Source organism: Coregonus clupeaformis, chromosome 3 (genome assembly GCF_020615455.1).
Source record: "Coregonus clupeaformis isolate EN_2021a chromosome 3, ASM2061545v1, whole genome shotgun sequence".
NCBI classification, from domain to species: Eukaryota; Metazoa; Chordata; class Actinopteri; order Salmoniformes; family Salmonidae; genus Coregonus; species Coregonus clupeaformis.
In genome coordinates, this window is record NC_059194.1 from 27,004,861 (window position 1) to 27,031,994 (window position 27,134).

General features: G+C 44.6%; 1 protein-coding gene across 13 annotated transcripts in view; it reads left to right on the forward strand.

The window, feature by feature from the left end:
* The window catches only part of LOC121543180 (ensconsin), a 44,184-nt gene that overhangs the window by 1,996 nt on the left and 15,054 nt on the right, over positions 1-27,134 (forward strand). The window contains exons 2-11 of one of the 13 annotated variants that reach the window (XM_041852891.2): positions 12,061-12,183; positions 12,817-12,897; positions 13,281-13,444; positions 14,379-14,487; positions 15,303-15,386; positions 16,174-16,281; positions 17,129-17,239; positions 17,872-17,970; positions 20,382-20,507; positions 22,823-22,965. In XM_041852891.2, coding sequence (XP_041708825.2) covers positions 12,061-12,183; positions 12,817-12,897; positions 13,281-13,444; positions 14,379-14,487; positions 15,303-15,386; positions 16,174-16,281; positions 17,129-17,239; positions 17,872-17,970; positions 20,382-20,507; positions 22,823-22,965 — 1,148 coding nt within the window. The remainder of the gene's footprint in view (positions 1-12,060; positions 12,184-12,816; positions 12,898-13,280; positions 13,445-14,378; positions 14,488-15,302; positions 15,387-16,173; positions 16,282-17,128; positions 17,240-17,871; positions 17,971-20,381; positions 20,508-22,822; positions 22,966-27,134) is intronic. The other 12 variants (XM_041852907.2, XM_041852898.2, XM_041852943.2 and 9 more) reach the window with 12 other exon arrangements.

Here is a 27,134-nt window from a genome sequence, read left to right on the forward strand (position 1 = left end):
TTGGGAGAGAGGGTGATGAGGGGATGTTTGAAAATCCCAACTGCCCTGTCTGTGTAGATGTTCCCTCAACCTTCGGACATAGGAAGGCTAACAAAATAATGGCTGGAATCTAGTCCAGCCTTAAAATCTCCACAAGAATGTGAGCTTGTGTATCTACTTGTCATAATGAGTGCAGATCAGTTGCCTGGAATCACATTCCAGCAAGGCTATCTGAATCCTGGCTCTGCCTGGGCTGCAGAATCAAAAGCTTGATCAATATTTCTGAATCGCTCTGACGCCTTATTTGGTGCAGTCGCTTGTAGCAGTGAAACGGCTAGGAGGAGATCCTGTCATCCCTGCCTTCTGCAGGAGGTTAACCCAGAGTTGAGGTCATGACCAGCTAGTCTGTGAGATGGCAGAGCCCCAGTCAAGAACACGGTTTGGTTCCTCACCAGGCAGGCAGGTCAACTCTTTTTTTATAGGGTGAATAAGAGCTTATTGTGTTGCAGTTAATGATCATGAATGTTCAGATGTGCCCAGTCATGCAAAAGGCCCTCTCCTTTCGCCACAGTGGAAAGATTTGAGAAGCAAATGTAGACTACATTATTTGAATAACAGAGGCCAGTCCATCGCCCTCTCATGGGCCTAGTTCATAGATGATTTGGCTGTGAATCAGTGGACTATAAGCATTGAGCCTACTGAACTATCCACTCAATTACGCTTGTTGGCCCACCATGAGTGATGCTGATGAAACGTGATGTGTGTGTCCACACCTGGGATTGTTTTTGTGTGAACCCTAACGACCCCAGCTCTGGTCAGGGCATTCTCTCATTAGCCAGTGAGAACGGAGCACGACCTGCTGTCGCTGACGTGTCATCATCCCGGTGGCTCTGGAAATAGCCCAGGCTTACCTCTTGAGTGAATGTGTCCCCAGTTCTCCTGGACAAGATCTGTGTGTGTGTGTGTGTGTGCGTGCCCTCATCACAGTTGTGCCCGGTGAAGGCTGTCATTATTAGACCGTGTGGACGCATTCCACTCCAGGCATCTGCAGTACTTCACTTCCTGCCAACCAAGTAACACCCAGCCAGCCACTGCTACTGCTGCAGCCGGGTCCCGGAGAGAGGGAGCGAGCGGTGGAACAACTTTACTGACCCACTGAACTTACTCTTGTCTCCTCTGACTGGTATGTGTGTATGAGGACTGGTGTGTTGAGGGGAGGTGTATTTGTGACTTTCTTTGTGCTGTGTCAACTGACTAGTGGTGGAACTCAATGCTTTATTTTTGGCTGGCTGGGACTGAGCACTGAGGTGTCAATCTCAGTGTCGCTTTGGACAGGAGGCACGAGTGCAGCAGACAGTCAGCATGGGTCTTCTTTAGCAGTGGCCCAATGTTTTCAGTTTGTGAAGAATAAGGGATAATGAAGTCAGGTGGATCTCTGAGAACCCTTATGCCTCATACTGTTATATAAGTGCTCATTGGTGTGTATTACCCATAGTGATTTGAAGTTAGACATTTGCTGGTTGGATACTGTTGGTTTTGTCCATCTGTGAACAGAACTGCTGCTGCATGTTAGTGCAGGCTGGCCTGCTTCCTGTTTATGACCATTGACTGGCCTGTTTTGTAGAGCCATAATGAGTGATCCAAGACAGGAGCCCCCTGATGAATGGTCTCTTATTGCCTCCCTTAACAGCTCTGCCTGGGGGATGTTTCCCAGCCTAGCTAGCCTAATCAATATGACTTGCCTAGTTAAATAAAGGTTTAAAAAAAATATATATATATATAGATAGATAGATAGATAGATAGATGGGTTAGCTGACAACGTCCAACTATGCGCACGCTTCAATGGGGCTGATGTCAGTGTATTGTTGTGATTCTGGATGGACAGATAGCTAGCAACAATGACAAGAAACTGCCATGTGGGGAATCGTAAGTGACTCGTTTAAACTTGTTCTCGATACCATGTCTTGTTTTGAAGTATTTTAACTGATTTCATGTCAGTGCTATTATGGCAAACAATTTGCTAGCTAAATCAAATAACATTTTATTGGTCACGTACACATGTTTAGCAGATGTTATTGTGGGTGTAGCGAAATGCTTGTTTCTAGCTCCGACAGTGCAGTAATATCTAACAAGTAATATCTAACAATTTCACAATATATACCCAATACACACAAATCTAAGTAAAGCATTGGAATTAAGAATATATAAATAAATATATGGACAAGCAATGTCAGAGCGGCATAGACTAAGATACAGTAGAATAGTATAGAATACGGTATATACATATGAGATGAGTAATGCAAGATATGTAAACATTATTAAAGTGACTATTGTTCCATTTATTAAAGTGGCCAGTGATTTCTAATCTATGTATATAGGCAGCAGCCTTTAATGTGCTAGTGAAGGCTATTTAACAGTCTGATGGCCTTGAGATGGAAGCTGTTTTTCAGTCTCTCGGTCCCAGCTTTGATGCACCTGTACTGACCTCGCCTTCTGGATGATAGCGGGGTGAACAGGCAGTGGCTCGGGTGGTTTTGTCCTTGATGATCTTTTTGGCCTTCCTGTGACATCGGGTGCTGTAGGTGTCCTGGAGGGCTAGTAGTTTGCCCCCGGTGATGTGTTGGGCAGACCGCAACAACCTCTGGAGAGCCCTGCGGTTGCGGGGGCGGTGCAGTTGCCATACCAGGCGGTGATACAGTCCGACAGGATGCTCTCAATTGTACATCTGTAAAAGTTTGTGATGGTTTTAGGTGCAAAGCCAACATTTTTCAGCCTCTGATTGTGAGATATTCTAGGTTGGGTGAACAAAAGGACTTGAGTTCCTGTATGTTATCACAATTACACCATGAGTCGTTAATCATAAAACATACACCTCTGCCCTTCTGCATCCCGGAGATATATTTATTCCTGTCTGCGCGATGAACTGAGAACCCAACTGGCTGGACCGACTCGGACAGTATATCCCGAGAGAGCCGTGAAACAGAGTATGTTACAATCCCTGATGTCTCTCTGGAAAGAAACCCTCGCCCTGAGCTTGTCAACTTTATTATCCAGAGACTGAACATTAGCGAGTAAAATACTCAGAAGCGGTGGGTGGTCTGCACGCCTCCTAAGTCGGACTAGAAGGCCGCTCCGAGTACCTCTCCTCCGGTGTTATTTTGGTTCGGCCTCTGGAATCAGTTCAATTGCCCTGGGGGGTGCGAACAAAGGATCCACTTCGGGAAAGTCGTATTCCTGGTCGTAATGCTGGTAGTGCTGGTGAGTTACCGCCACTCTGATATCCAATAGTTCTTCCCGGCTGTATGTAATAACACAAATAAATTTCTGGGCTAATAATGTAAGAAATAATACATAAAAAAACAAAATACTGCAAAGTTTCCTAAGAGCTAGAAGCAAGGCAGCCCTCTCTGTCTAGCTAACTGTAACAATATATTTTAAAGACAAGTGATCATTATGCAAATGTATTTGTTTTCAATAAACATTGGAGACGAAATGGTTTACATGTTGTCAACAATCTAAGCCAACCCTGTCTGTTTTGCCCAATAGTTGCGCATGCGTCGGTTTTGTTGCTAAACAACCAACCTGTCTATAGCCAGTCTATTTACTATGTTGCGTGTGATTATAGAGAGCTCTGTTCAAAGCTGTTCCTGTACTATACCCTAACTGCCTAATAGGATAAGTTACGTACTACAGACTAATCGGTTAAGGAGTTTCTCCCTATCGCAGCAATGTGACTCCTCCGTAGCTAGCAAGCATATGCTAATTAAAATGTCATGTCCTCTATGGTCTGATGCAGGAAAAAGTAGGTTATGTTTTGAAACGGATAGTGTTTTAGTTGTGGACAAATCTGTTGTGTTTCCTAATGGTTTTCCTTAATACATTCACACACAGTAACCATTGACTTCCGGTGTAAAAAACACCACCCACGTTCTTGTCCAGCTTTGTGCTGCGTCAGTCTGTCTGATTCAGGTCTAATGTATGCTTATCAATGCAAATCTCCATAGAGATGGATGCAGGTGCCCTCTTCCTCTCCTCATCAGCTCTTCTCTCAGTGTGCACAAGGACACAGGGCTCTATGTTTACCTTTTTAGAAGGAGCACATGTGCGCCTAAGTTGAAACATTTAGGCGCACACAAAGAAATGTAGGAGCACAATGAAAAATATTTGAAGTAATAAAGCTAGAATCCTTAATTTGTCTAGGCACAATGGTGCTCCTAAATTAAAATGTTCGCACTGTAGAGCCCGGGGACACCTGGCTCTTTCAGTTCCACATTACATAGAAATCTATGGAGCGAAAGACCTGGCTAAATGCATAGCTTATGACTAATATTGACTTTGAAAAATGTATGGTATCACCAGCCTCAAGGGGTAGTGGTGGTAGTAGTAGAGCTAATGGGTATGGACTGGAGCATAGGTGGTGTAACCAGGGACTCAGTCATTAATGTTGCTATGGTGTACTGTTATTTGCATCCATCGTAATGGAGCTTGCCCAATATTTGACCACTGCCCTCCTTTTTTGAGTGGATGGGAGGATGGTGACTGTGACTGTCTCCTTTTGCACATTGCGTAATGATATCCTCAGCCTGCTCTTTACTGTGTCTGCGAGGTCAGGCTACACCAAGGCCTAATTACGCTATCACACAAGCAGGTGATCACGAAGGCTGGTTCACTAATACATTACTGAGATATTGCTGCAGCTTTGTTTGTCGTGTTAGTTTTGTCCTCCTATTGACTACCTATTGATCTACTCTGTAAAGACCAATGGCTAAAGATACACATCTATTCCAGTAATATTGTTAGTGGAGGAGCATTATTTGGGTAAAATAAAAACATTCCCCATGATTTAACTTCTAAGTAGTAAATCAGGAAATCGTGTAGGAACGTACCATAGCTACATAATTCTCGTGACTGGAGATGGGGTACAACACACTATTACATTTCATAACTCTTTTAAAACAATTACTTGAATTCCAGATCACCAAATCAGCCAATAGATGGTATGGGCATACTTCTCTAGAACACATCCATCCGTTTATATCGACATGACAAAGTATATATTTAGCTTAGATGTGCTCAATCTAAACAGTGTACCAAATTATTGAACTCCGTTTCTCCTTCAAGTACCATGTCGCAATGCGCTGTGTCTGTGGGAAACAGATATTACAGAAAGGAGGAGATGGGTATCCCATTGGGCAATGAATGGAGGTTTGCCCAACCCAACTGACTGTTGACCCATTACAGTCACGTAACGCGGTTGCTAAGCTAATTGTCATGCAATCCCTTCTGAAAGTCAGGATATTTTTATTTTGCAATGTTCTACTTCTTGTTCACGAAATACATGCTAATGTTCGGTTTTTGAGCTAGCGCAGAATGCACCGCGCAGCCCATTGACGATGCATGGGCAATGTACACAATGGGCATTAATATGAGTCTAATGGAGTTTCCCATCTCCTCAAAAGTATCTCTGTGGGAAAGAAGTGTACTCTGCTCTCGCTCTGGGCAGAGACGAAATGCAAGTTGAACTCTGTGAGAGACTCCTAAATTGATAGTGCAGTTTAGCTGATTTAACAGTAGGTAGCTACTTCACATGCTGATATTGACTTTGCTATTATTGTGTGTAGCTATATTTTCTAGCTACCTACCTAGCCAGCCAGCCCAGAGAGTGCATTGCATTGTGGATTTTGTAGTAGACTTGAGCTGCAACAGATTTCCAAAATTATTTTCACATGTTTCTACCAATCTTGTTATAACGCCAAAATGAACCATTTGTTCACAAAAATTGTTTTCAATGTAACACTGTGTTAATCATAGGAATGAGTGGTTTGGGGTGGATTATCACTTTAAATATTTTTTCAGTTCTCTGAAAAGACTTTGGCACTGTGCTTGGAGTTAGTGTGAATTTTGAGGCTTAGATTGACAGTGAGCGAGATACAAACCCTTGTCTGGTCTCTCAAGCTGTACTCTGCATCGCTCAGCAACAGTTGCCATGCGACAGAGCTGCCTAAGCCTTGGCAGGGCGAGGAGGACACCAGATGAATAGTGTTGTAAGAGTCACTTTAAGCCGATATGAGGTCGTTAACTTCATTTTGTGGATGATTCATAAATATCTGCATTGACTTGGATCGGATTGTATCTTTTCTCCCCTATTTGGTACATCCAAGAGCTGTATATTTGCTTAGGTTAATCTAATTTCCCTCCATCTCCTGTGTTTGTCTCTCCCCAGTCTATTCCCCTGATGGAAAGATGGATGTTTTTATTAAGTCGGTAGCTCATGCGACACACATCACTACTTAAAAGTGTTAACCCCAAATGTGTATTCGAAATACTGAGCAGGAATCATCAAAGTACCCCTCAGTTTCTACAGAGGCAGTGGGTTGGCTAATTAGTGCATAAGCTTATGAAGGCAATCGGGCAGTCATTAGAACTCTCTTTTCATCCACTCTCTGAGTCACTTAACCTGGGATTCCCACCCAGTGAAGCGTTACCTTGTACCCCTGCACACCGACTCGGTACTGGTACCCCTTCTATATACCCAAGTTATCGTTACTCATTGTGTATCTATGATTACTTTTATTATGTGTTTTACTTCATATTTCTATTTTCTTTCTTTCTGTGTTGTTGGAAAGGGCCCTTAAGTAAGAATTTCACTGTTAGTCCACACTTGTTGTTTACGAAACGTGGTGGGAAAAAAATAGATTTGAGGAGTGGAAAAGTAAACTGACCTCCACTTCCTGTGGGATTAGCAGCAGACATTCATTCATCTATGATGACCTGCATGAAAGATATTGACACTGTTTCAGGGCTCGACATTAAAGCTCGTTCTCTTGTCAGTGTCGGACAAGAAGAATATAGATTTAAAGGGATACTTATTATCTACTTCCCCAGAGTCAGATGAACTAGTGGATACCATTTGTATGCCTCTGTGTCCAGTATGAAGGAAGTTAGAGGTAGTTTTGCGAGCCAATGCTAACTAGCGTCAGCGCAATGACTGAAAGTGTGGGTATCTGCTAGCAAATGGTATCCACAAGTTCATCTGACTCTGGGGAAGTAGATAAAGGGCCTCATTGCCAAAATCCCGAAGTATCCCTTTAAGGTGGACAAGTGTCAGTAAATAACACAATTCGCAAAATATAATACAATTACTCTGCTCAGAATTGGATCAGAGGCCAACATTGGGATAATATTCAAATAAATAAAAAAGCCCACATGTCAATGTGTAGGTGATATATTGACTACAGCCTCATGTCCAAACTGATGCTGACATGAGGGAGGGGCAGAAAATGTTGCAAAACTTTAATGAGACTTTTAATTACATAAATATAGGCTAAATGCCAGTCATGTTTGACAAATAGAATGAATGATAATTAACGTCTAAGGGTTTGATTCTGTCGTCGTACTCGAGGCACGGTTCATTCAGATCAAATGGTCACAAGATCAGAGAGTGAATGACAGTGCCTGTTGCTCACCGCACATCGGCCACCTTAAATCTGAGCGGAGGCGGTCAGCATTTGGAAACTATTTAAACATAAAGTAAATTGTTTAAAACCGGGACGTTTTATGTCAAGTAGTCTAGCCTAGCCAAAATACGACCATGGAAATGTTGAGGAAATGCTTTTATAAACACTTCATGCTATTGAAACCAGCATTTCTCTCATGTTATATTTTTCAAATCAACTTTATTTTATTGTCCAGCAACCAAAGGCACAATCCTAGTCATATTAGTAACCCATGCTAGTTGATGCATCTTTAGATCTCCTATTTTTCTTAATTTCTAACTGATATTTTCAGCTCTGTCATATGAAACTGCTCGCTCGTATGGTGCGCTTTTGAGAACAGTGTTTTCCGCTAATTGCATTTTGGAACCTTAACGACTAGCCTACGGCCATGTACGCATTGCTGAGCTTATAATATGAAGAAAACAACTTTATCAACATTTTAAGCTAAACTGTCTGATCTGTTGCATCAGCCTCATTGCTTTAGAATTGTTTTTAATGTGCCGTGGTTGTATGAATTTTTTTAACTGTCCTAGACAACTTTTTTTATCGTCCCAGGGACGTCGGGACGACCTTAATTTCGAGCTCTGGAGGGATTATTATTATTTTTTTAATACATACATTTTGGGTTGTAATTGGAATGTTGCCATATTTTATAGGTTACCAAGGGTGGCCAACCATACTCCGGAAGAGCCTTAAAGGGGAAGTGTTGTATTTTGAGACAGGCTTGAATATTCAAAGAAGCCAATGGGCAGAGTGCAGCCTCCATTTTTGTCTGATTCTCTATGGTTCCTTGCATCATGCGATGAAGGCCATTTTTGGGGGAAGGAGTGACTTGAGCTATTGGACAAGTAAAGAATCAGTGAATCACTAAAGCCCCGTTTCCATTGGCACTTTGAAGTCAACCCAGGTTGGGCTGGCCTTGGTGGGCTAGCTAAAATTGCGTTTCCACTGCCTCCAGAAATTTTGAAATAGTCATGTTGCTAGGTAGCCAATATGTACTGCAGCTGCCATCGCTAATTATGCTAGCTAGTTAGCAAGATGTTGAAGAATTCATCCTCAGCATGCTGTAACTAAAGCTTTCAATATGACCTGGCCAGCTAAACTTCCTGCTAGCTCACGTTAGCTAGCTAGCTTGTTTCAACTCTGATTTGTTAGGTGGCTAGCATTTGATGGCTGACTGTTCTCAAAAGTTTGTGTAGTACAAAAAATGAATGACGGATCCAGTTATGGTGGTAGTTTGTGTCATGTCTGACTAATGCAGTACTGCTTGTCTATGTGCTAGCTAACAGCAACAAGCCCAGACGAGCTAGCTAAACGTTGTCAGCATCCAGCAGTGATCAGTTTGGTGGTTGCATAGTAAAGGCATCACCAGCCTGAATTCTAATCGATCTGGCACCAGTTGTGAAACTGGGCGGCGCTAGCCCAGGTTTCCCTCGACCCAGCTCGAATTTGAGAATTCCATTCAAGCCAGCTCGAATTTGGCCCTAATTTTAAGTGGCAGTGGAAACGGGGCTTAAGTGGCAAAAAAATTTTTAAAGCCCTGCTGTTTCGTTGAAGACTGAGATATTGCTGCAGCTTTGTTTGTTTGTCGTGTTAGTTTTGACGACCTATTGATCTGCTCTGTAAAGGCCAATGGCTAAAGATGCACATCTATTCCAGTTATATTGGGAGTGGAGGAATATTGAACCTTGAGGGCCATTGTCTGTCATTGAGGTTTTCTCTCCAGATCCACACTGATATGGGCTAATGCAGGGATCATCAACTAGACTCATTTTTTTCTTCTTGCGCGGATGGTGGGGGGCCGGAAGGTAGACTGTAAATTGACCACAAGAAGTCCAAACGGATATAATGTTTGAATAAAACATAATCATTTCAAGCCTTGCTTATATTTGTATACGATCACCGTGTCTCTCTATCATGCGTGGGAATACTTAGGAACAGATTTCTTAAATCAAAATCACTTGGAGCTGATTTCCTGGTGTTTTTACAGTTGATTATGTCCAGCAATGAAAATAAACAACTTATTATAATTTTTTGCTCAGAAAACATGGGGGGCCAAATAAAACCACCTGCGGGCCAAATTTGGACCGTGGGCCTCCAGTTGGGGAACCCTGGGCTAATGTAATGCTAGAGAGCTGTAACATAGTCCTCTTCTATAGTCCACTTTATGTTCCTGATTGAGTTTCCACTCACTGATAACCTGCCTTTGTTTTGTGTTCATATCCGGCTGAGTTTTTCTCCTGCAGATTCTCTTGCTCTGTATATGAGCTTTCCTGTAATATGCACTCCCACTCCCAGTCATCCCACTCAGTAGAAAACAGTATGAAACAAAGCATGGCAGTGAACACAGTGTACTGTCAGAGCACAGTCAGGGTCACTTCTTGTAAGGAGAGCCATCGTCACCACCACTCCCCTATTGTCACCTACTGTCTCAATGCAGACAAGTAGGGAGAGGCAGAGGTGCTGTGAGAAGTAGGGCTTATGGTTCCTTTCTGTCGCCTTAACATTATTGTTTGGATGTGACATCATAAAGGCACTGAGAGGACAGGTTTTGTGTTGACTTTGTTATCCAACAGTCTGAAAGGGAATATTTTGCTGTCTCCTTTCCTGTATTCTTCCCTTCACAATCTCTGATCTAACAAGATAGAGCATCACCGAATCAGCAGTTGAAAATTCCAACAAGTCCTTCCACCTATCAGTGGCGGTCATGAAGGACAGGAGTCAGGACTATTTCAGACTATTGGTTTGAGTTTGATCAGCAGCCAGAGTGCTATCACATGACGACCCCTCTGTCAGCAGTCTCACAATGCTCCTTGACACACACACACACACACACACACAATTTTCACATACTGGGGACAAAAGGGCTGCTACCAGGGCTCGGAGAGATGTTGATCACGTCCTCTCCACTTCCTTCCTCCCTCCCTCTCTCCATCCCCCCTCCTCTTTTCCCGCCTGCCGGCCTAGTGCCTTGGCTGCCGTGATAGGCTTAATATAGGGAGGCCCCTATAGCAATAGGTTACAACTTTGAATGGAGCCATTTTGGCCATGCTGAGGGGGGCTCTCTGATGTGCCTTATGGAGGTCTAGGCCTCAATGTTTTTGAGTCATTTGCCCAGTCTGAAACCAACACCTTACCCTTACACTAAAGTTTTCCTCATCTGATCCTTTAAAATCCGTGAGGGATGTCTTTATAGGGTGGGCACTCGAATGCTGGGAACTGGGCGTTTCAAGTGTGCCACAGTGTAACAGATGCCCAAGTGGACTGCAGCCTGGCTGACCGTTGATGAGAGGTGGTGGGGGGCAGGGGCAGGCTGGAGGCTGAATAGCTGGCTTGTTCTGTAGTTTTAAATCCTCTGGATCTCTCTAGAACATGCATTCCTATGGATGACAAACAAAGCACAGAGAACCACCTGCCCTAGACTGCTCAGCAGCTCGTTATTCCAAAAGCATTTTAATTTCATTAGACATTTCATCATGTTATTCTAGACAGCGTGAACTGACTTTCTCTCTGTCTCTCTCTCTCTCTCTCTCTCTCTCTCTGTCTCTCTCTGTCTCTCTCTCTCTGTCTCTCTCTCTCTCTCTCTCTCTCTCTCTCTCTCTCTCTCTCTCTCTCTCTCTCTCTCTCTCTCTCTCTCTCTCTCTCTCTCTCTCTCTCTCTCTCTCTCTCTCTCTCTCTCTCTCTCTCTCTCTCTCTCTCTCTCTCTCTCTCTCTCTCTCTCTCTCTCTCTCTCTCTCTCTCTCTCTCTCTCTCTCTCTCTCTCTCTCTCTCTCTCTCTCTCTCTCTCTCTCTCTCTCTCTCTCTCTCTCTCTCTCTCTCTCTCTCTCTCTCTCTCTCTCTCTCTCTCTCTCTCTCTCTCTCTCTCTCTCTCTCTCTCTCTCTCTCTCTCTCTCTCTCTCTCTCTCTCTCTCTCTCTCTCTCTCTCTCTCTCTCTCTCTCTCTCTCTCTCTCTCTCTCTCTCTCTCTCTCTCTCTCTCTCTCTCTCTCTCTCTCTCTCTCTCTCTCTCTCTCTCTCTCTCTCTCTCTCTCTCTCTCTCTCTCTCTCTCTCTCTCTCTCTCTCTCTCTCTCTCTCTCTCTCTCTCTCTCTCTTCTCTCTCTCTCTCTCTCTCTCTCTCTCTCTCTCTCTCTCTCTCTCTCTCTCTCTCTCTCTCTCTCTCTCTCTCTCTCTCTCTCTCTCTCTCTCTCTCTCTCTCTCTCTCTCTCTCTCTCTCTCTCTCTCTCTCTCTCTCTCTCTCTCTCTCTCTCTCTCTCTCTCTCTCTCTCTCTCTCTCTCTCTCTCTCTCTCTCTCTCTCTCTCTCTCTCTCTCTCTCTCTCTCTCTCTCTCTCTCTCTCTCTCTCTCTCTCTCTCTCTCTCTCTCTCTCTCTCTCTCTCTCTCTCTCTCTCTCTCTCTCTCTCTCTCTCTCTCTCTCTCTCTCTCTCTCTCTCTCTCTCTCTCTCTCTCTCTCTCTCTCTCTCTCTCTCTCTCTCTCTCTCTCTCTCTCTCTCTCTCTCTCTCTCTCTCTCTCTCTCTCTCTCTCTCTCTCTCTCTCTCTCTCTCTCTCTCTCTCTCTCTGTGTCTCTTTGTGTGTGCGCGTGCCTCCAGCTGCAACTGCGCAGGCGCAGGCAGAGGAGCGGCGCAGCTTAGCAGGGCACAGCCCAGGACCTGCATCCCCAGCAACAGTAAACACACCACCCAACACCGCAGCAGCTAAGTCTCCCCGGCCAGGTAACAAAACAGCCCCAGCCTGCTGCTTCTGCATAAACACACACAGTGTCACTTACAAACAAACAGGGGACATGCATATATTATGCATACGTATAGCCTAGGCCTACACAAACGTATACACACCCACCACCAGAACGACTCGTATGTCTCTCCCATAGCCTCTGCCAGAGTTCCAATGTGGAGTCTTAGCTAATGTTTTATGTTTTTAACCACATGGTAACCATGACAATGCCTCAGTAGTCATAAATTAGGCCCACCTGTCATTAATTGCCGAGTAGCCACATGCTTATATATTATATTCCTTATCTCATACAGGCTTTTGACTACACATCTCACTGTCTGTTACCTGGGTTATAATCCCCCTCGTCTAATGTGACACTTATCACTCACACGTCACACCGCCATGTCATTGTGGCTTAATGCCGCATAAACAGTGCTGACAACTGTTGCAGTAATAAGATGTCTCAAAGGGCATTAATGTCATTCATGATGAGCACATCTGCCTGTCAGTTGATTAACTCCCAGTGACCCTGCAGCACATCATAATCCACCACCGATTCACTACCCATGTCCACACTGTTTCCACTGCGTATGTGTGTGTACACACTTATGTGCGTCTCTGTGTGCATGCAGTCATTGATGGTGCTGCACTAAGGATAGACGACCGGCTTCGAGTGGCAAAAGAGAGACGAGAGGAGGCCGATAGGCAGCAAGGTAAGAGCTCAGTCTGAATTGTGGGTCCATTTCTATGGGTTGGTCATAATCCAGCAACATTCTACTAGCTATTAGCTAAGGTCTCAGGAGTCAGGCCTGTACACCATTTTCTTTAATGGGCCCAGTCTCTGACCGTTTCATTCCCTATCTACTCATTGGATTTGCAACATACACAAGTGCACACATTACAAGTCCTCAGAGGGCTTTCCTGTTGAGACAGAAAATGCCTTCTATATAGTGTAGTGGAGATTTAATGGGGTGATGATTTTGACCTCTGGGCTGGTCACAAAGTAAACAAACCCATGTGTTTTCCCTTGCTTTTTCTCTTTACACTGCACACACGCTTGCCACACCTAAACACACACACACACACACCTATCCAGCTGCGAAGGACTCTCAGATCCTGGAGCGAGAGCGTAAGGCCAAGCTGCAGGTGGAGCGTCAGATGGAGGAGCGGCAGAAGAAGCTGGACGAGCAGCGCAGGAAGGAGGAGCAGAGACGGTCAGCTGTGGAGGAAAAAAGGAAGCAGAAACAGGAGGAAGAGAAGGTACGGGTCCCTGGGGTCCTCCTCAACACCAGGGCGGCGCTACAGATACAGCTCTTATTTTGTGGACTACTTTTGTAGCCAATGGCTTGGGAATGGTGTAAATGTGTACACTGAACTGGATTATGCCGATATCCATAGTAAGCAAAAATTATCTATTTGAATTGGGACGGATTAATTGCAGTGACTAATCAGATGTGCACCTATCACGAAGTTGACTACTTTCACTGATCAGGTTCATGGTATTTTATGGTGTAGCCTAATTGACAGAGTTAATGCTATGTCTCGGTTAGTTCATGAGTGAACAACTTCAGGAAAGAATGCATATTTGTTACAGTGTTATGAATGAAACCATATCCTGTTTGAGCTTTTCATGGATGTCTGCTGCAGGAAACTCATTCCCTCAGTGTTCTTATTCCAGCCAGATTGGCACTAGTGGCCTGTTGCTTTGCACCACTGCTAAGCAGACAAATGCAACTCTACCGCCCCAGAACATTGTAGTGTTGGTATTCAATATGAAAGACTGAATCATTTAAAACATATTACAGGGATATTAATCTTTGCTTCAAAGTAGAGCAGACAATTTGGCTTAATCTATCTAATATCACATTATCTAACGTTGTCATCACCCCCTACCGTTTCACTATGTTCATATTGTAGTGAACTGTTATTGTCAGACTGAAAATGGCATTTCTCTTCGAGTTACCGACTCACATCATTCTGGTACATAGGCTCATATTGTCATTTTTGTACCATTATCCGTTTTACCCTGTTTATTTGGGTTCCGGAGACCAAGAGTATTACTTTGTCATGTGAATGACTTTGCATTCCTCCACTCTCCCCTCTCTCTCTCTCTCTCTCTCTTGCTCTCTTCCCCTTTCCTCCTCTGTCTATCTCTCCCCTTCTCTCTCTCTCTCTCTGTGTGTGTGTGCTGCAGGAGCATTATGAGGCGGTGATGCGGCGGACCCTGGAGCGCAGCCAGAGAGTGGAGCAGAGGCAGAAGAGGTGGTCCTGGGGAGGACTCTCAGAATCAGACAACCGATCAGGTAAGGAATCCTCCACCATTCCACTTTGCTCTCTATACCATATGGATAGGACTGCTAAGTGTATAGGACTCCAAGTATGTGTGTAAGGAGTTACGGTTTCCTGCTTGTCTGACAGCGGACTCTGAAAAACGCAGGTCGGTAAAACTTGCTGTCTCATCCTCACAGCGACTGGCTCGTTATTGGTTCGCTGTCAGCTGGAGTTATGTTGATAGGCCTCGGTATATGTTCTGTGTATGTCCATGGCTTGCTTACCGACGTTTCTCAACGTTTTCTATGTTTTTCTTTTGAAGTCTGAATGCCTTTTAGTTTAATGGAGCATACTCTTAATGTGCAGTGAGTGATGGCATAGCTGCCATACTGTATCTCAGAGGATGTTTTTCTTTCAGACACAGCATTTATTATTTAGAATCATATAGGGGCTGTTTCCTAGACACAGATTAAGCCTAGTCCTGGACATAAAGTATAATCAAAGATAATCTCCATTTGAAAGTGCTTTTTAGTCCAGGATTAGGCTTAATCTGTGTAAGGGAATCCGGCCCATACTTTATAAAACCAATGTTCATATTATAGGGCAAAAATATGTAGGTTATCAGGCCATTTGACACTTATGTGGACTGATCCCAAAGAGCCTCATCCGAGTCTTATCATGTGAGCTTGTTTCCTAGCATCTGTGTTGTGGGGTCTGACTGTCAGAGATGGAAATCTACTGATGGTTGTCAGCCAGCCCTGTTCCTCCTCCTCCCTCTCTCTCTGCATCTGTGGGCAGTATGTGTCTGCTCCTGTCTCCCCGCTGAGAGCCTCTCTGTCCCCCACAGAAGACCCTGACGCAGGCGCCTCCTCTCCAGTAGCTATAGTAATCTCCCCCGCGTCTCCAGAAAAGCCCCCCAGGACACAACAAGGTGCAGGTTGAACTGGTTGATACCTGTACTGTACCCACAGCAAAGCAGCACGGACTGGCACTGTTATGTTAACCACCAGCCTTTCTCTTACTCACTCACTGCCTCACTAATATCTTCCTGGTTCTCCCAGGGATGGGTTGATGTTGCTTGTATGCACAGGTCTAGGATCAGCTTACCCTCCCCCAATCCTAACATTAACCATTAGGGGGGGAAATGCAAGGCTGACCTTAGATCAGCATGTATGGGCAACTTCACTGTTACTTCTGTCCCAGAATCCTGTGGACTTCTTTCACTCTCACTCACTTTCAAGCACTTCCAGGTCAGGTGTCACATCATGGAGGCACTGAGCTCTCTGAGCAGCACTGCTGTTTACTGTTTAATGCATGTGCCAACTAATGTTGACTTTCTCTTGACTGTTCACCTGTGCTATCTATTCATTGGATGTTTTCTGGATTTTCAACTCTTTTCACTAACTGCAGTGCCTGCCTATGAACTGGAATGGCTTTGGTCTGCTACTTGATGTTCTGTTATCAAAATGTATTATATCAATATTCAGTAGTGCCTTAGAGATCAATGTTTCTTTTAAACATGGACCCCACCGGTGTAGTATAGAATTGAGACTAAATGAGTGTTGAATGTTAAAGGCAGGTCATTAGGACCCTGCAGAACCCTGTCCTCCTCCCCCTCCCTCTATGTCCTTTCCCCCTATCCCAGTCGCCCAGTGGTCAGCCTCCTGTATAACCCCCTCCTCTCTTCCTGTCTGTGTATCTCTCCCTCCTCCCCTTAGTTGACAAGCGCTCCACTTCCACCATGAACCTGAAACAGCTGGCTGAGGCTGGCATCAACAAGCGCCTGTCCTCCTCCTCCGCCACCCTCATCAACTCTCCCGACAAAAGTAAGTCCCCTTCCCTCCCTCCTGCATTCCATCCTACCCTCCACCCAGCCGCTGTCTCAGCCCACTGTCACTGTTATTGTCACTGCGTTGACCCTCTCCTTCCCGTGTCCAGGAGCTGAGTGACAAGCCAATCAGCGGAACATTAAGAGACTGGTAAACCAATGCCGTGGCTCGCTGTCTCTGACGTCAACCAATAATAAACCCAGCATTAACTTGTGATTCCATTGCATCCATTTACTGTTCACTTCCAATTTTGTAGTGCATTTTGTGACACAGGGAAGTGTCACAGAATCGTAAGGAGTTGCCCCAAAGCATCCATGATGTATTTGTGATCTCTTCTATCCTCTTCAGTTGTCTTTGTACTGTACCTTCCCTTCTAATGCTAATGCAATTCATCCTGGTTTGATTCACAGGGAATTGCATTGTTTCTGACCTCTCTGAGAAGCACAATCATTCTAGGTCTAACCGTTCTCTCTCCACAGCTTCCTTTTCCTCCACCATCGCCAAGATACTCACAATGTTGTTTGTCCTCTCTCTCTTTCTCTCACTCTCTGATATTGCTGATTTCACGCCTTCTCAACCTGTCTCTGTGTCAAATTCCACTAGCCTGTTTCCTTTTTCACCAGGGTTAGAAACACATTCTGATAATGTCGGCACATTTCTTTTGTAATAACAATCCCTGTAACCTTGTGCCTTCCTCTGGTAGGATGATGGGAAGGGACAAATTGGGACAAATTGTTAAGACCAACTACAGCAATGTTTCTATGACTGTGTTATTGTGAAGGAGACGGAAAGAGAAATGGCTGTGTCACTGTTTCACCCTGGGTGTCTACTCGTTGTCTCTCAGGTGCTCGTGTGAGGAGTTCGTCATTGAACCGGTTGCCTAGAAACGACAAAATCGACCTATACACTCAGCCCAATAAGGAAGGCATGAAAAAGCTTCAGGTGGAACAGACAGGTGCATATTAAGGCCCACGTTCAACACAACCCTCCTTCTCATGCTCCACACTCCCTCTAATAGGTCTGATCAACCATTGCCTGGTGTGGCTCTGAGGCTCCTTACAACCCACTGGGCAAAGATGTCAATTCAGCGTCTGTTCCACGTTGGTTCAACGTGGAAACAACGTTGATTCAACCCGTGTGTGCCCACTGGGAAGGCCCTCTTTCAGCACAGTAAACGAGTGCCTATAGAGATTTTCAGATAATTGATCTAGAGTCTTTGAAAGTGTTCAGTTTTTTGCATGTTTCTTAGAGCTAAATGAATGTTTTCTTAGGACTGATTAGTTGACAGATGCAGGCTAACACCATGCACTACTGTGGTGCTGGACATCATGTAGCCCTCTGTCAAGATGGAGCCAGTAATCAGATTATGACCAGTACAATGTCTTTGTTCCTTCTACTCACATGGACCATACAGTGCCATTTAGCCACACAGTCCACTAACATGGACTTTTAAGGCCAATTGATTTGTACTGTAATGAGAACAAAATAATACTACATTAAATTAATGTGGTTCTTGAGGACCTTTATGAGAACATGCCCCACCCCCTCTGTCCCTGATAGGCTGTAACTCCACTCTCCTGTCTGTAGGACCCTCCCTGAAGAAGAGAAGCTCCTCCCTGACACGAGCTGGGGGGGGCAAAACACAAAACCCCTCCAAGCTTGATAAGGGGACGACGGACGACCAAGGTGGCTAGCATGAACCAAGTTTATGTTTTATATTCTCGTCCTTGTCTGCATCGCTCGAGCCTCCTCTTTTTGTAATAACAAGCACGCATCTCCTCCTCCGACATTTTGTCTTCTAACTCAGTTTGCTAATATTCAGCTCCTAGCGGTGATTTGTATGCACCAACTGGGGAGGTTTAGGCAGTTCAAGCTACTATTGTGGTGCAGTGATTGTGAAGTGCAGCAACCTAATGCTTCTAAACGTCCAAACCAGCCTCCTCCCCTTTCCTCCAATCTTTGCCCCTCTCTCTACACGTGCTCTTTTCCAGCCAACACCGTACACAGTTGTCTGCCCCTCGACAGCCTCTAACCAGCCGCCGAACTCCCGTGTCTCTGTATAACCCTGGTCTCTACCAGGTGCTCTCTCTGGTGCCTCATGTCACTAACTCACCCCACTCCTTTGTCTTTCTCTAACAGATCCCTCCTGTATTGTTGCTCGCCCGCTGTGTTTCGCTTCCAGATAATCTTGTCTTAACCTCTCTCTCTCTCTCTCTCTCTCTGTCTTTTTCCTCTGAGCTGCTACACACCAGAAATAACTCCTTTGTGCTCCTGACTAACACAATGTTTTGTTTGTTGGTCACAGTGGGTTTGTTGTTTTCCATACAGATGACGTATGTAAGCAGTGGATTTGACACTTGGGGTCTCGTGCCCCGCGGTGTGTGTCAGTGCCATCCCACTGTAGCTAGGGTCTAGAGAGCACTGACATGGCCACTGACTCTCCTTGTTGAAATGCTGTACTACTGCTACTAACTGTGTTGTATCTCTAACTGTATGCCTATGTGTTGTTAACCATATTCCACTCCATCCAACCATACTGTATATGTATTGAAGTAGTTGTTCAAAGTGACTGTATTTACAATATCTAATTTACAGGGCAAATTGTTTCTCAGTGACGTGATGTTTTGTGAGACTCCATGCACTGTTCAAATATCCTTCAGCCTTTCATTTTGAGTCAATAACATCATCTTTGAACATCTCTTGCTGAGTTAGAAGAATCCCACAACGAGCCATCCATGTCTGTCCTTAAAAACTGGATCCCTTCATTAACTAGACAGGGACAACTCTCCCATCCCCAACCGTTCCTAACCACGTTCCCTGGCCGACCCTGTCCTCTAATCAGTCTGGAGCCCCACAACTGACAGTTTAAAGGGCTGGCTCCATGCTTTAAGAGGCTGGCCCACTCTGCCTCTAACCACATGAGTCTGTCTTAAACAGATGTCCACTCTCTGTCAGGGAGCCTGAAGGAGGCCTTGATGGAAGTCCCTTAATCCAAAGTGCCAAAAAGGAAACCGCGCTTATAGCCCATTACATTACATTTTAGTCATTTAGCAGACGCTCTTAGTGAGTGCATACAATGTTTTTTGTTTTTGTTTTTATACTGCCCCCCCGTGGGAATCGAACCCACAACCCTGGCGTTGCAATCGCCATGCTCTACCAACTGAGCTACATCCCTACAGCCCATTACTTTTACCTTTCTGTTTTTGTTTTTCAACCTTTGTAACTGGGATACTGGGATTCCAATGGAACCAAAGGGTAACTGTATTCCTTCATTGCATGAGATCAAGAGCCCTTGGTTTTTACTGTCAGGCTCAAGGTCTCCTGCTAACGTGTGTAAGTGACCGGTACACCACTGTCTATTAAAATACAGTGGGCAGGGCCTAGAATTACTGTCTTGGTTTGGCAATTTCCATTTAAGACTTTAAATTCTTGTTATTTCCAAAACAAAACACTACCAAAGTCTGTACAGTAGAAATCTAAGAGTACTTGCGCACTCTTACGTTGAGCCCTTACCTCCATGTTCCCTGCCCTCCCTATCCACCCCATAGCACACCCCCTTTCCTGTCTGGACTGAGCTCACTAACACCATTTTTACCCCCCAGAACCCCCTCTGCACCAGGGACACACCTTGATTTGATCTCATTGTACCTCACTTGTAGTCCTCTTCAGTTGCTCGATAATCATGCTGGGTCTGTCTCAATACTTTTTCATGGCTTCCTTTCCTGGTCTCCTTCTCCTCATGACCACTGGGTGGAATGGATGTTAGGACTAGGTTTCCACAAGGAAGCCATTCAAGACTATTGGGACACAGCCTTGGTTTCTTATGTTTATTCTCTCCTGTTACTAGTTGCTTCTACACCTGCATTACTAGCTGTTTGGGGTTTTAGGCTGGGTTTCTGTACAGCACTTCGAGATATTAGCTGATGTAAGAAGGGCTATATAAAATAAAATTGATTGAAAATTGATTGATTGAAATCACATGGTGACCCCCCCCCCCCAAACCCCATTCCACCTCTTTCTTTGTGTTGACCCCCCAACCCCCTCGCCTCATTCTTTTTCTTGTTTTGGCTCCTTCATTTTTGGGGGGTTCCGTGTAGCTCGCAAGCCCCTGGCGAGCCCCGTGGACAGAGGGTTCCTCAGTCGCCTGCTCACCCCCACCCAGGCCTCACTAGCTAGGAGCAAGAGCACCGCTGCCCTGTCGGCCGAAGGAGGCGACGACCCAGGTAACCCCCACAGAGGAGACCCCCTGTAGAGAGTGAGGACTCAGCAACGCACAGTGATCTCCCCCCCGCTTCTGGCCTCCATTATATCACCAGCTGCAGTATACGATAATACCCCGAAATCTACACCCCTGTCCCCATTACATCACTAGCTAATAGCTATAAAACTATAAAATTATGTCACTAGATGTATAGAAATATATCTCTAGCCCAGGCCACTGCTGCTGGCTAGGCAAATAGTTTGAAGCAAACTGTGGTCCCTTTCTTGTTGTCTTTGGTGGTGGTTGTTGTACAGTGGTGGCTGAAGGCTACAGTGCTGCAATTCAATGTTGAGGGGCCATGCTTGCTTAGTGGTACAAAACCTCTTTTACTGTAAAAGTACACTCGTGATCACAAGATTGTGCATACATATGTATATTGGCGCACACCCACACACACGCAGGACCTGCTCACATGCACTCATAGCTCAGACACAATTGTGTGTGTGTGTAGAAAAAGTAGAGTCTTGGCTGGGAGCTGGTCTGGTGTGTCTGAGGAAGGAGCCCTGTGGAACAGGATCCATGCTGGGAGGCTTTGCACTAAGCTGCTTTCCTGTGGGCCCAGTGCTGGTTGCGTGAGAGAGAATGAGTGTTGTGGTGTTTGTGTACTGGTAATGATCCCAGGGAGCTGGGGACTTGCCTTGAGGAGCTTCTGCTCCAATCCCTGTGTTATAACTCTATAACTCTATTAGTACACCACCTGTGGAATACCTGTTACAGAATACTCAGTTCACCTGGTCGTAATCATTTGGCCTAAAGCTAGTTCAACCCACTGCCATTAGAACAGCCCAGGTCATTGACTTCCGTTGACATGCTACATCAGTGATTTGAACGCTATTTGTTAATATCTAATATGCTGAGAAAGTGTAGAAGCTAAGAGATGTCTTCCATACTACTTAGGGGTCATTTGATCCCTATCTAGAGGGTCTTCCTCCGCTTACCTAATGGACTTAACCCCCTGATCACATTACCTGAGCTGAACCCATTAACCCTATATGCTCCATGCTCTGAGATGGCTGGTTGAACATGGTTGGGTGGCCTGGCTGCCCTGCCATGTGCCACAGTGTCATAACAAGGTGTTGATGTGACAGCTGTGTCGTGCGTATCGACAACCCATTGAGACATGTTAGCTGGTATGGATTCCCTCCCCACTCAGAAATATAGCCCCCAGAAACATGACGCATCAGCACCAGTGACAGTTTATGGACAGGGAGCGTTAATTTCAATAGCTAATCCTTTATCTCTCTACTGCTGCTCATTCAGTAACCAGTCAGGATGAATTACAGAGCATATCTGGGAGTTGGGACTGGCAGGGTGAGAGAGCAAGAGAGAGATCCCCGGGCTTCGGGATTACCACTGCTAATCCTCCAATCTGACACATCAAGCACCCAGCTACAGTAGTAAGGACCTGAGTCCCAAACCACAGACCAGCTTACACTGGCTCTCTATATGAAAGACTAACTCAAGTTTACTCATTAGCACCCTTTTAGAGAGGCTAGCTACTCCATGTGGGTTACAAATTGACTAGCCAAGTAAGCCAAATATACTGGAATACTCTATGGTGTAGCTGATGGTTGGCGTACAGAATTCTCCCTGAAGGACTTCTGTCATATTCTACTGTTTTGATTTGGATTTATTCAAGATGGAAGGAATAGTGGCACTGGTATAATAGGCTAAGCCCTAAAACACTGTCTTTAAAACACAGGAAATGCTGGAAAGCCTGAAATGATCAGATTTTTTTTTATTTTACTAATGAATACTAGCCATTAACGTCCTCCAGCATTTGGAGTGTTTCTAGACTAGAGTGTGTGCACGCATAGTTGGCGTGTGCTGCATTGGTGTGGATTGGTGTGATGCTTTTGTGATGGTGGTGGGTTGTGTGTGTGCTGTGTTCAGAGTTTGCTGTGGCGGTGTGCTCAGTGCCGTGGTGTGTGGATGTGTTCAGCTTTGTGCAGCACCAGAGCTTTGGAACCAATCAGGGGATGTCAGTCTGTCCATGCCTCTCTCCGTCTCCCCCCTCCAGCCCTGCCACTGCCAGCCTAGCCCCGACGCTTCAACAACCAACCGTGTGCTACCAGTGCGTAATCTAACAATAGGCCATGTTTTGTGCTCTTATACCCCGAACCATCCTCTTCTTCTCTTTCCACTCTTTATTTTCTTTTCTCCATCTCTCTCTCTCTCTCTCTCCATGCCTCTGCTTTGCTCACCCAACTCGGCTGCTTGTACCCGTGCTCCCATTGGCTGGTTTCCCTGCGCTGCGATGACTGTGTCCTTTACCAGAGTGTCACCTGTGTCCTCGCTCAGCCTCGGCCAGCCCCCTGCACCCGGTGCAGCGAGGACCCCTGCGCAGCCGCAGTATCGACCGGCAGAAGAGCGCCACCCTGCCTACCTCCGCCTCGGCAGACCAAGTGGACCCCTCACTGGTGAGATCTCATGAATGTGGAAGATATAGAATTAGCATTAATAGAATGGATGTATGGAAGACATAGAATTATCATGAAAGAATGGCAAAGTCACTTTTTTTCAGCCGTGCACTAAAACACCTGATAGCGGTGGGTGTAGCTAATGTGTTCATGTGGATGGTGGAAAACTGTTAATGGGGTGTAAATATGTCTTGTCTCCACTGTTTAAATGCCATAGTAGCCAGTGGAAATACAGTATCTACATAGTCTCTGCATTGTCAGTAAGTATATTATACTTAGTCCCAGATCATCAAAAGCTGTTTCAGGTATGAAGTCCACATTGGAAATGTAGGCCATGTAAATCTGTGTGGGATATCTTTCCCTGAAGCCTGTAAGACACCAGGATGAAGTTATAGGAACAAGGTGCTTAAAGCCATGATGACACCATCTCTCCAAGCCTGCGATGATACGGTGTCAGGAAATTAAATCCTGTGGACAAATGGCACTGATTTATATGCACACATCCTGTATGATTTGCCAGTCAAAGCAGCCCTCTGAGTTATCAATCCATGGTACTGATCTGAGAGCTGTGTTCTCTCAGGATCACATTGCTATCCCACGGCTCAGACCCAGTTTGAATTTAATTTAATTGAATACCTTTATTGTCCATTGGGGGAGAAGAGCTTTGTTCACTAGGGGAGAGCATTGGTCACTCTTGCTGCATTAGAGATGTCTACCAAACAAGTAAATAAGAGGATGCAACTATACTGCATTCAATATTTATTCCCCAAGTAGATTCATTGGGCATTAGCAGCGTCATGTTGGCCTCGATGTGTTCCATGCAGCCTGGGGGAAGCTCTTTGATTCGTTCAGTGTCCTCCATTGCCTGGCTCTCGCTCCCTCCCTGCCCTTCCTACATGGTCCTCCATGCATATGAAGGAGCACTATTGTCTCAGAAAAAGACAAAGGAGCCCGCAATAGGCTGTGTACAGTAGTGAAGTAGGAGCGGCTGGGTCAGGCCATGCAAAGCAGGACAGACGGACAGAGAGAGCAGGCCACACCCTGAGCCTTCCCGGGGCTGCATCTCAATAGCCTGAGGTGGCTTCCTCCCCTCGTCTCCTTTGATATTTTCCTCCACCGACTGACTATGAACAACTGGACAGGTGAAAGCCAATTCCTGGTAGGTAGCCTCCATATTGTTTTGACCCAGTCTGTGTTTTTAAAGATCAGCAAGGATAAATGAGAAGATAATGAGATTAAGCTGTGGGTGTCCTATTCCAGGAGAGATGGTCACAGTACAGCCTACAAAGAGATTGCAGAGAGACAGAGAGAAAGACACTCGTGTAGGTATCTCACCAAGGCTTTGCCGAGGACAGCTCGGGAGATGGTATTTGAGGAAGCGTGCTGCTCCTATGATGCGGGCAGACATGCCAGTATCTTTGTGTGTGTACTTGTCCATGCACTCATCCTCTGAGTGATTAGCTAGTGTAAATCTCCTTCAGTGTGTGTGGACAGAAGGTACTCTGTGTGGTGACATGGATAGGAGGTGACGGCGCTTCCTCTTATAAAGCCATCCCTCTCTTCCAGTCTCCTCTCCACACAAATCCTCACCTCACAGAATAATTATCATACAGTGCATGCACTTTGCCTTCTCTGCTTTTGGAAAGCTTTGAAAGCTATTTCTATCCCACATAAAACAAATGGTCTAGAACTAAATGCACACTGCTCTCTGGCTTTTACTGTGTCTTTCTTAAGCAGTGTTCAGATTAACCCTGGATAAATACACACAGACGTACACAGGCATGCATGTGCCACACACACATCAGGTTTTCTGTTAGCCGGTAATAGCCAGCTTTTGGCCGATTAAAAAATAATAATAATAGTAAAGCTGAAATAGTTTTTTTATTTTTTTTAATCAAATTTACAGTTGTCCGGGAGAAGAAAAAATCCCATTGTGAAATAATGCTTTTTAGCCTGTTCTTCAATTAAAATACCAGTTGATGTAAATACATTTGACTGGTCATGCTTATCGGTCTATAGGTTACTATGCATAATTTAGTGGAATTAAATTGGTGCGTGTGTACAGTATATTCGTTATGCATCTTATTTATCTTAGGCAGTATGCATTTTGAAAAAATATACTTAATTGTTTTAAACCTGAACGTTTTACTACATATTATGAGGTATGTCTTACCTTGCGTCAAAGTATCCATGGACTCGTGGAGGCAATAATTTTTTATAAACTTTCTTTCATTGTCCAGCAGCCAAAGGTACAATCCTAGTCATATTAGCAACCCATGCTAGTTGTTGCATATTAGATCTCGCCTCTCTCAAAATTTCTAACAGATATTTTCATTTGTCACATGAACCCGCTCGCATGTCCGGTGCCCTTTTGACAAGTGTTTTCCTGCTAATTGCGTTATGGAACTAACATTTGTGTGTAGCCTACTGCCTTGTGCTCATTGCTGTGCTTATAATGTGAAGAAATAATAGTTTATCAACATTTTAAGCTAAACTTTCTGATTTGTTGCATCAGACTCATTGCTTTTTAACTGTTTTTTTTATGTAGCCTAGGCCAACTGGTTGTATGAATTTTGGATTTATCGTCCCACAACTGTCCCAGAGTCTGTTTTGGAATGGGTCATTTCTTTCTCAACAAGCTGACCAATAGAAGAGGTTAACTTGTCTACTAAGGGCGATAGTAGATTGACATGGGCTAGTGATTTTGCTATTCGTTTCTCGTCTTGTTGGCTGAGGAAAAGTAAATGTGGACAGTTGTTCTAACATCTTCAAAGTGCGTATCAGAATTAGGTAAGAAGGACCGCACATCATTGCATCCTCGACTTTAATGTTCTGTTAATATGAATTACCATAATCTAAATGTGATTTCTGTCATTCTGAGCAACCTGGGTGAACGTCCAAATCAGGTTACGCACCCAATGCATATGGGTCCGATACATTTCTCAAATATCCGGTGAATTAAATTGCTGCTGGTCAAATGTCCGGCACCACATTTTCCTAACAGAAACCCTCATATACAGTGCCTTGCAAAAGGATTCATCCCCCTTGGCGTTTTTCCTATTTTGTTGCATTACAACCTGTAATTTAAATTGATTTTTATTTCATGTAATGGACATACACAAAATAGTCCAAATTGGTGAAGTGAAATTAAAATTTTTTACTTGTTTTAAAGAATTCTAAAAAATAAATAACGGAAAAGTGGTGCGTGCATATGTATTCAACCCCTTTGCTATGAAGCCCCTAAATAAGAGCTGGTGCAACCAATTACCTTCAGAAGTCACATAATTTGTTAAATAAAGTCCACCTGGGTGCAATCTAAGTGTCACATGATCTGTCACATGATCTCAGTATACAGTTGAAGTCGGAAGTTTACATACACTTAGGTTGGAGTCACACACATTTCTTGTTAACGAACTATAGTTTTGGCAAGTCGGTTAGGACATCTACTTTGTGCATGACACAAGTAATTTATCCAACAAATGTTTACAGACAGATTATTTCACTTATAATTCACTCTATCACAATTCCAGTGGATCAGAAGTTTACATACACTAAGTTGACTGTGCTTTTAAACAGCTTGGAAAATTCCAGAAAATGATGTCATGGCTTTAGAAGCTTCTGATAGGCTAATTGACATCATTTGAGTCAATTGGAGGTGTACCTGTGGATGTATTTCAAGGCCTACCTTCAAACTCAGTGCATCTTTGCTTGACATCATGGGAAAATCTAAAGAAATCAGCCAAGACCTCAGGAAAAACAATTGTATCCCTCCACAAGTTTGGTTCATCCTTGGGAGCAATTTCCAAACGCCTGAAGGTACCACGTTCATCTGTACAAACAATAGTACGCAAGTATAAACACCATGGGACCACGCAGCCATCATACCGCTAAGGAAGGAGACGCGTTCTGTCTCCTAGAGATGAAGGTACTTTAGTGCGGAAAGTGCAAATCAATCCCAGAACAAGGACCTTGTGAAGATGCTGGAGGAAACGGGTCCAAAAGTATCTATATCCACAGTAAAACGAGTCCTATATCGACATAACCTGAAAGGCCGCTCAGCAAGGAAGAAGCCACTGCTCCAAAACCGCCATAAAAAAGCCAGACTACGGTTTGCAACTGCACATGGGAACAATGATTGTACTTTTTAGAGAAATGTCTTCTGGTCTGAT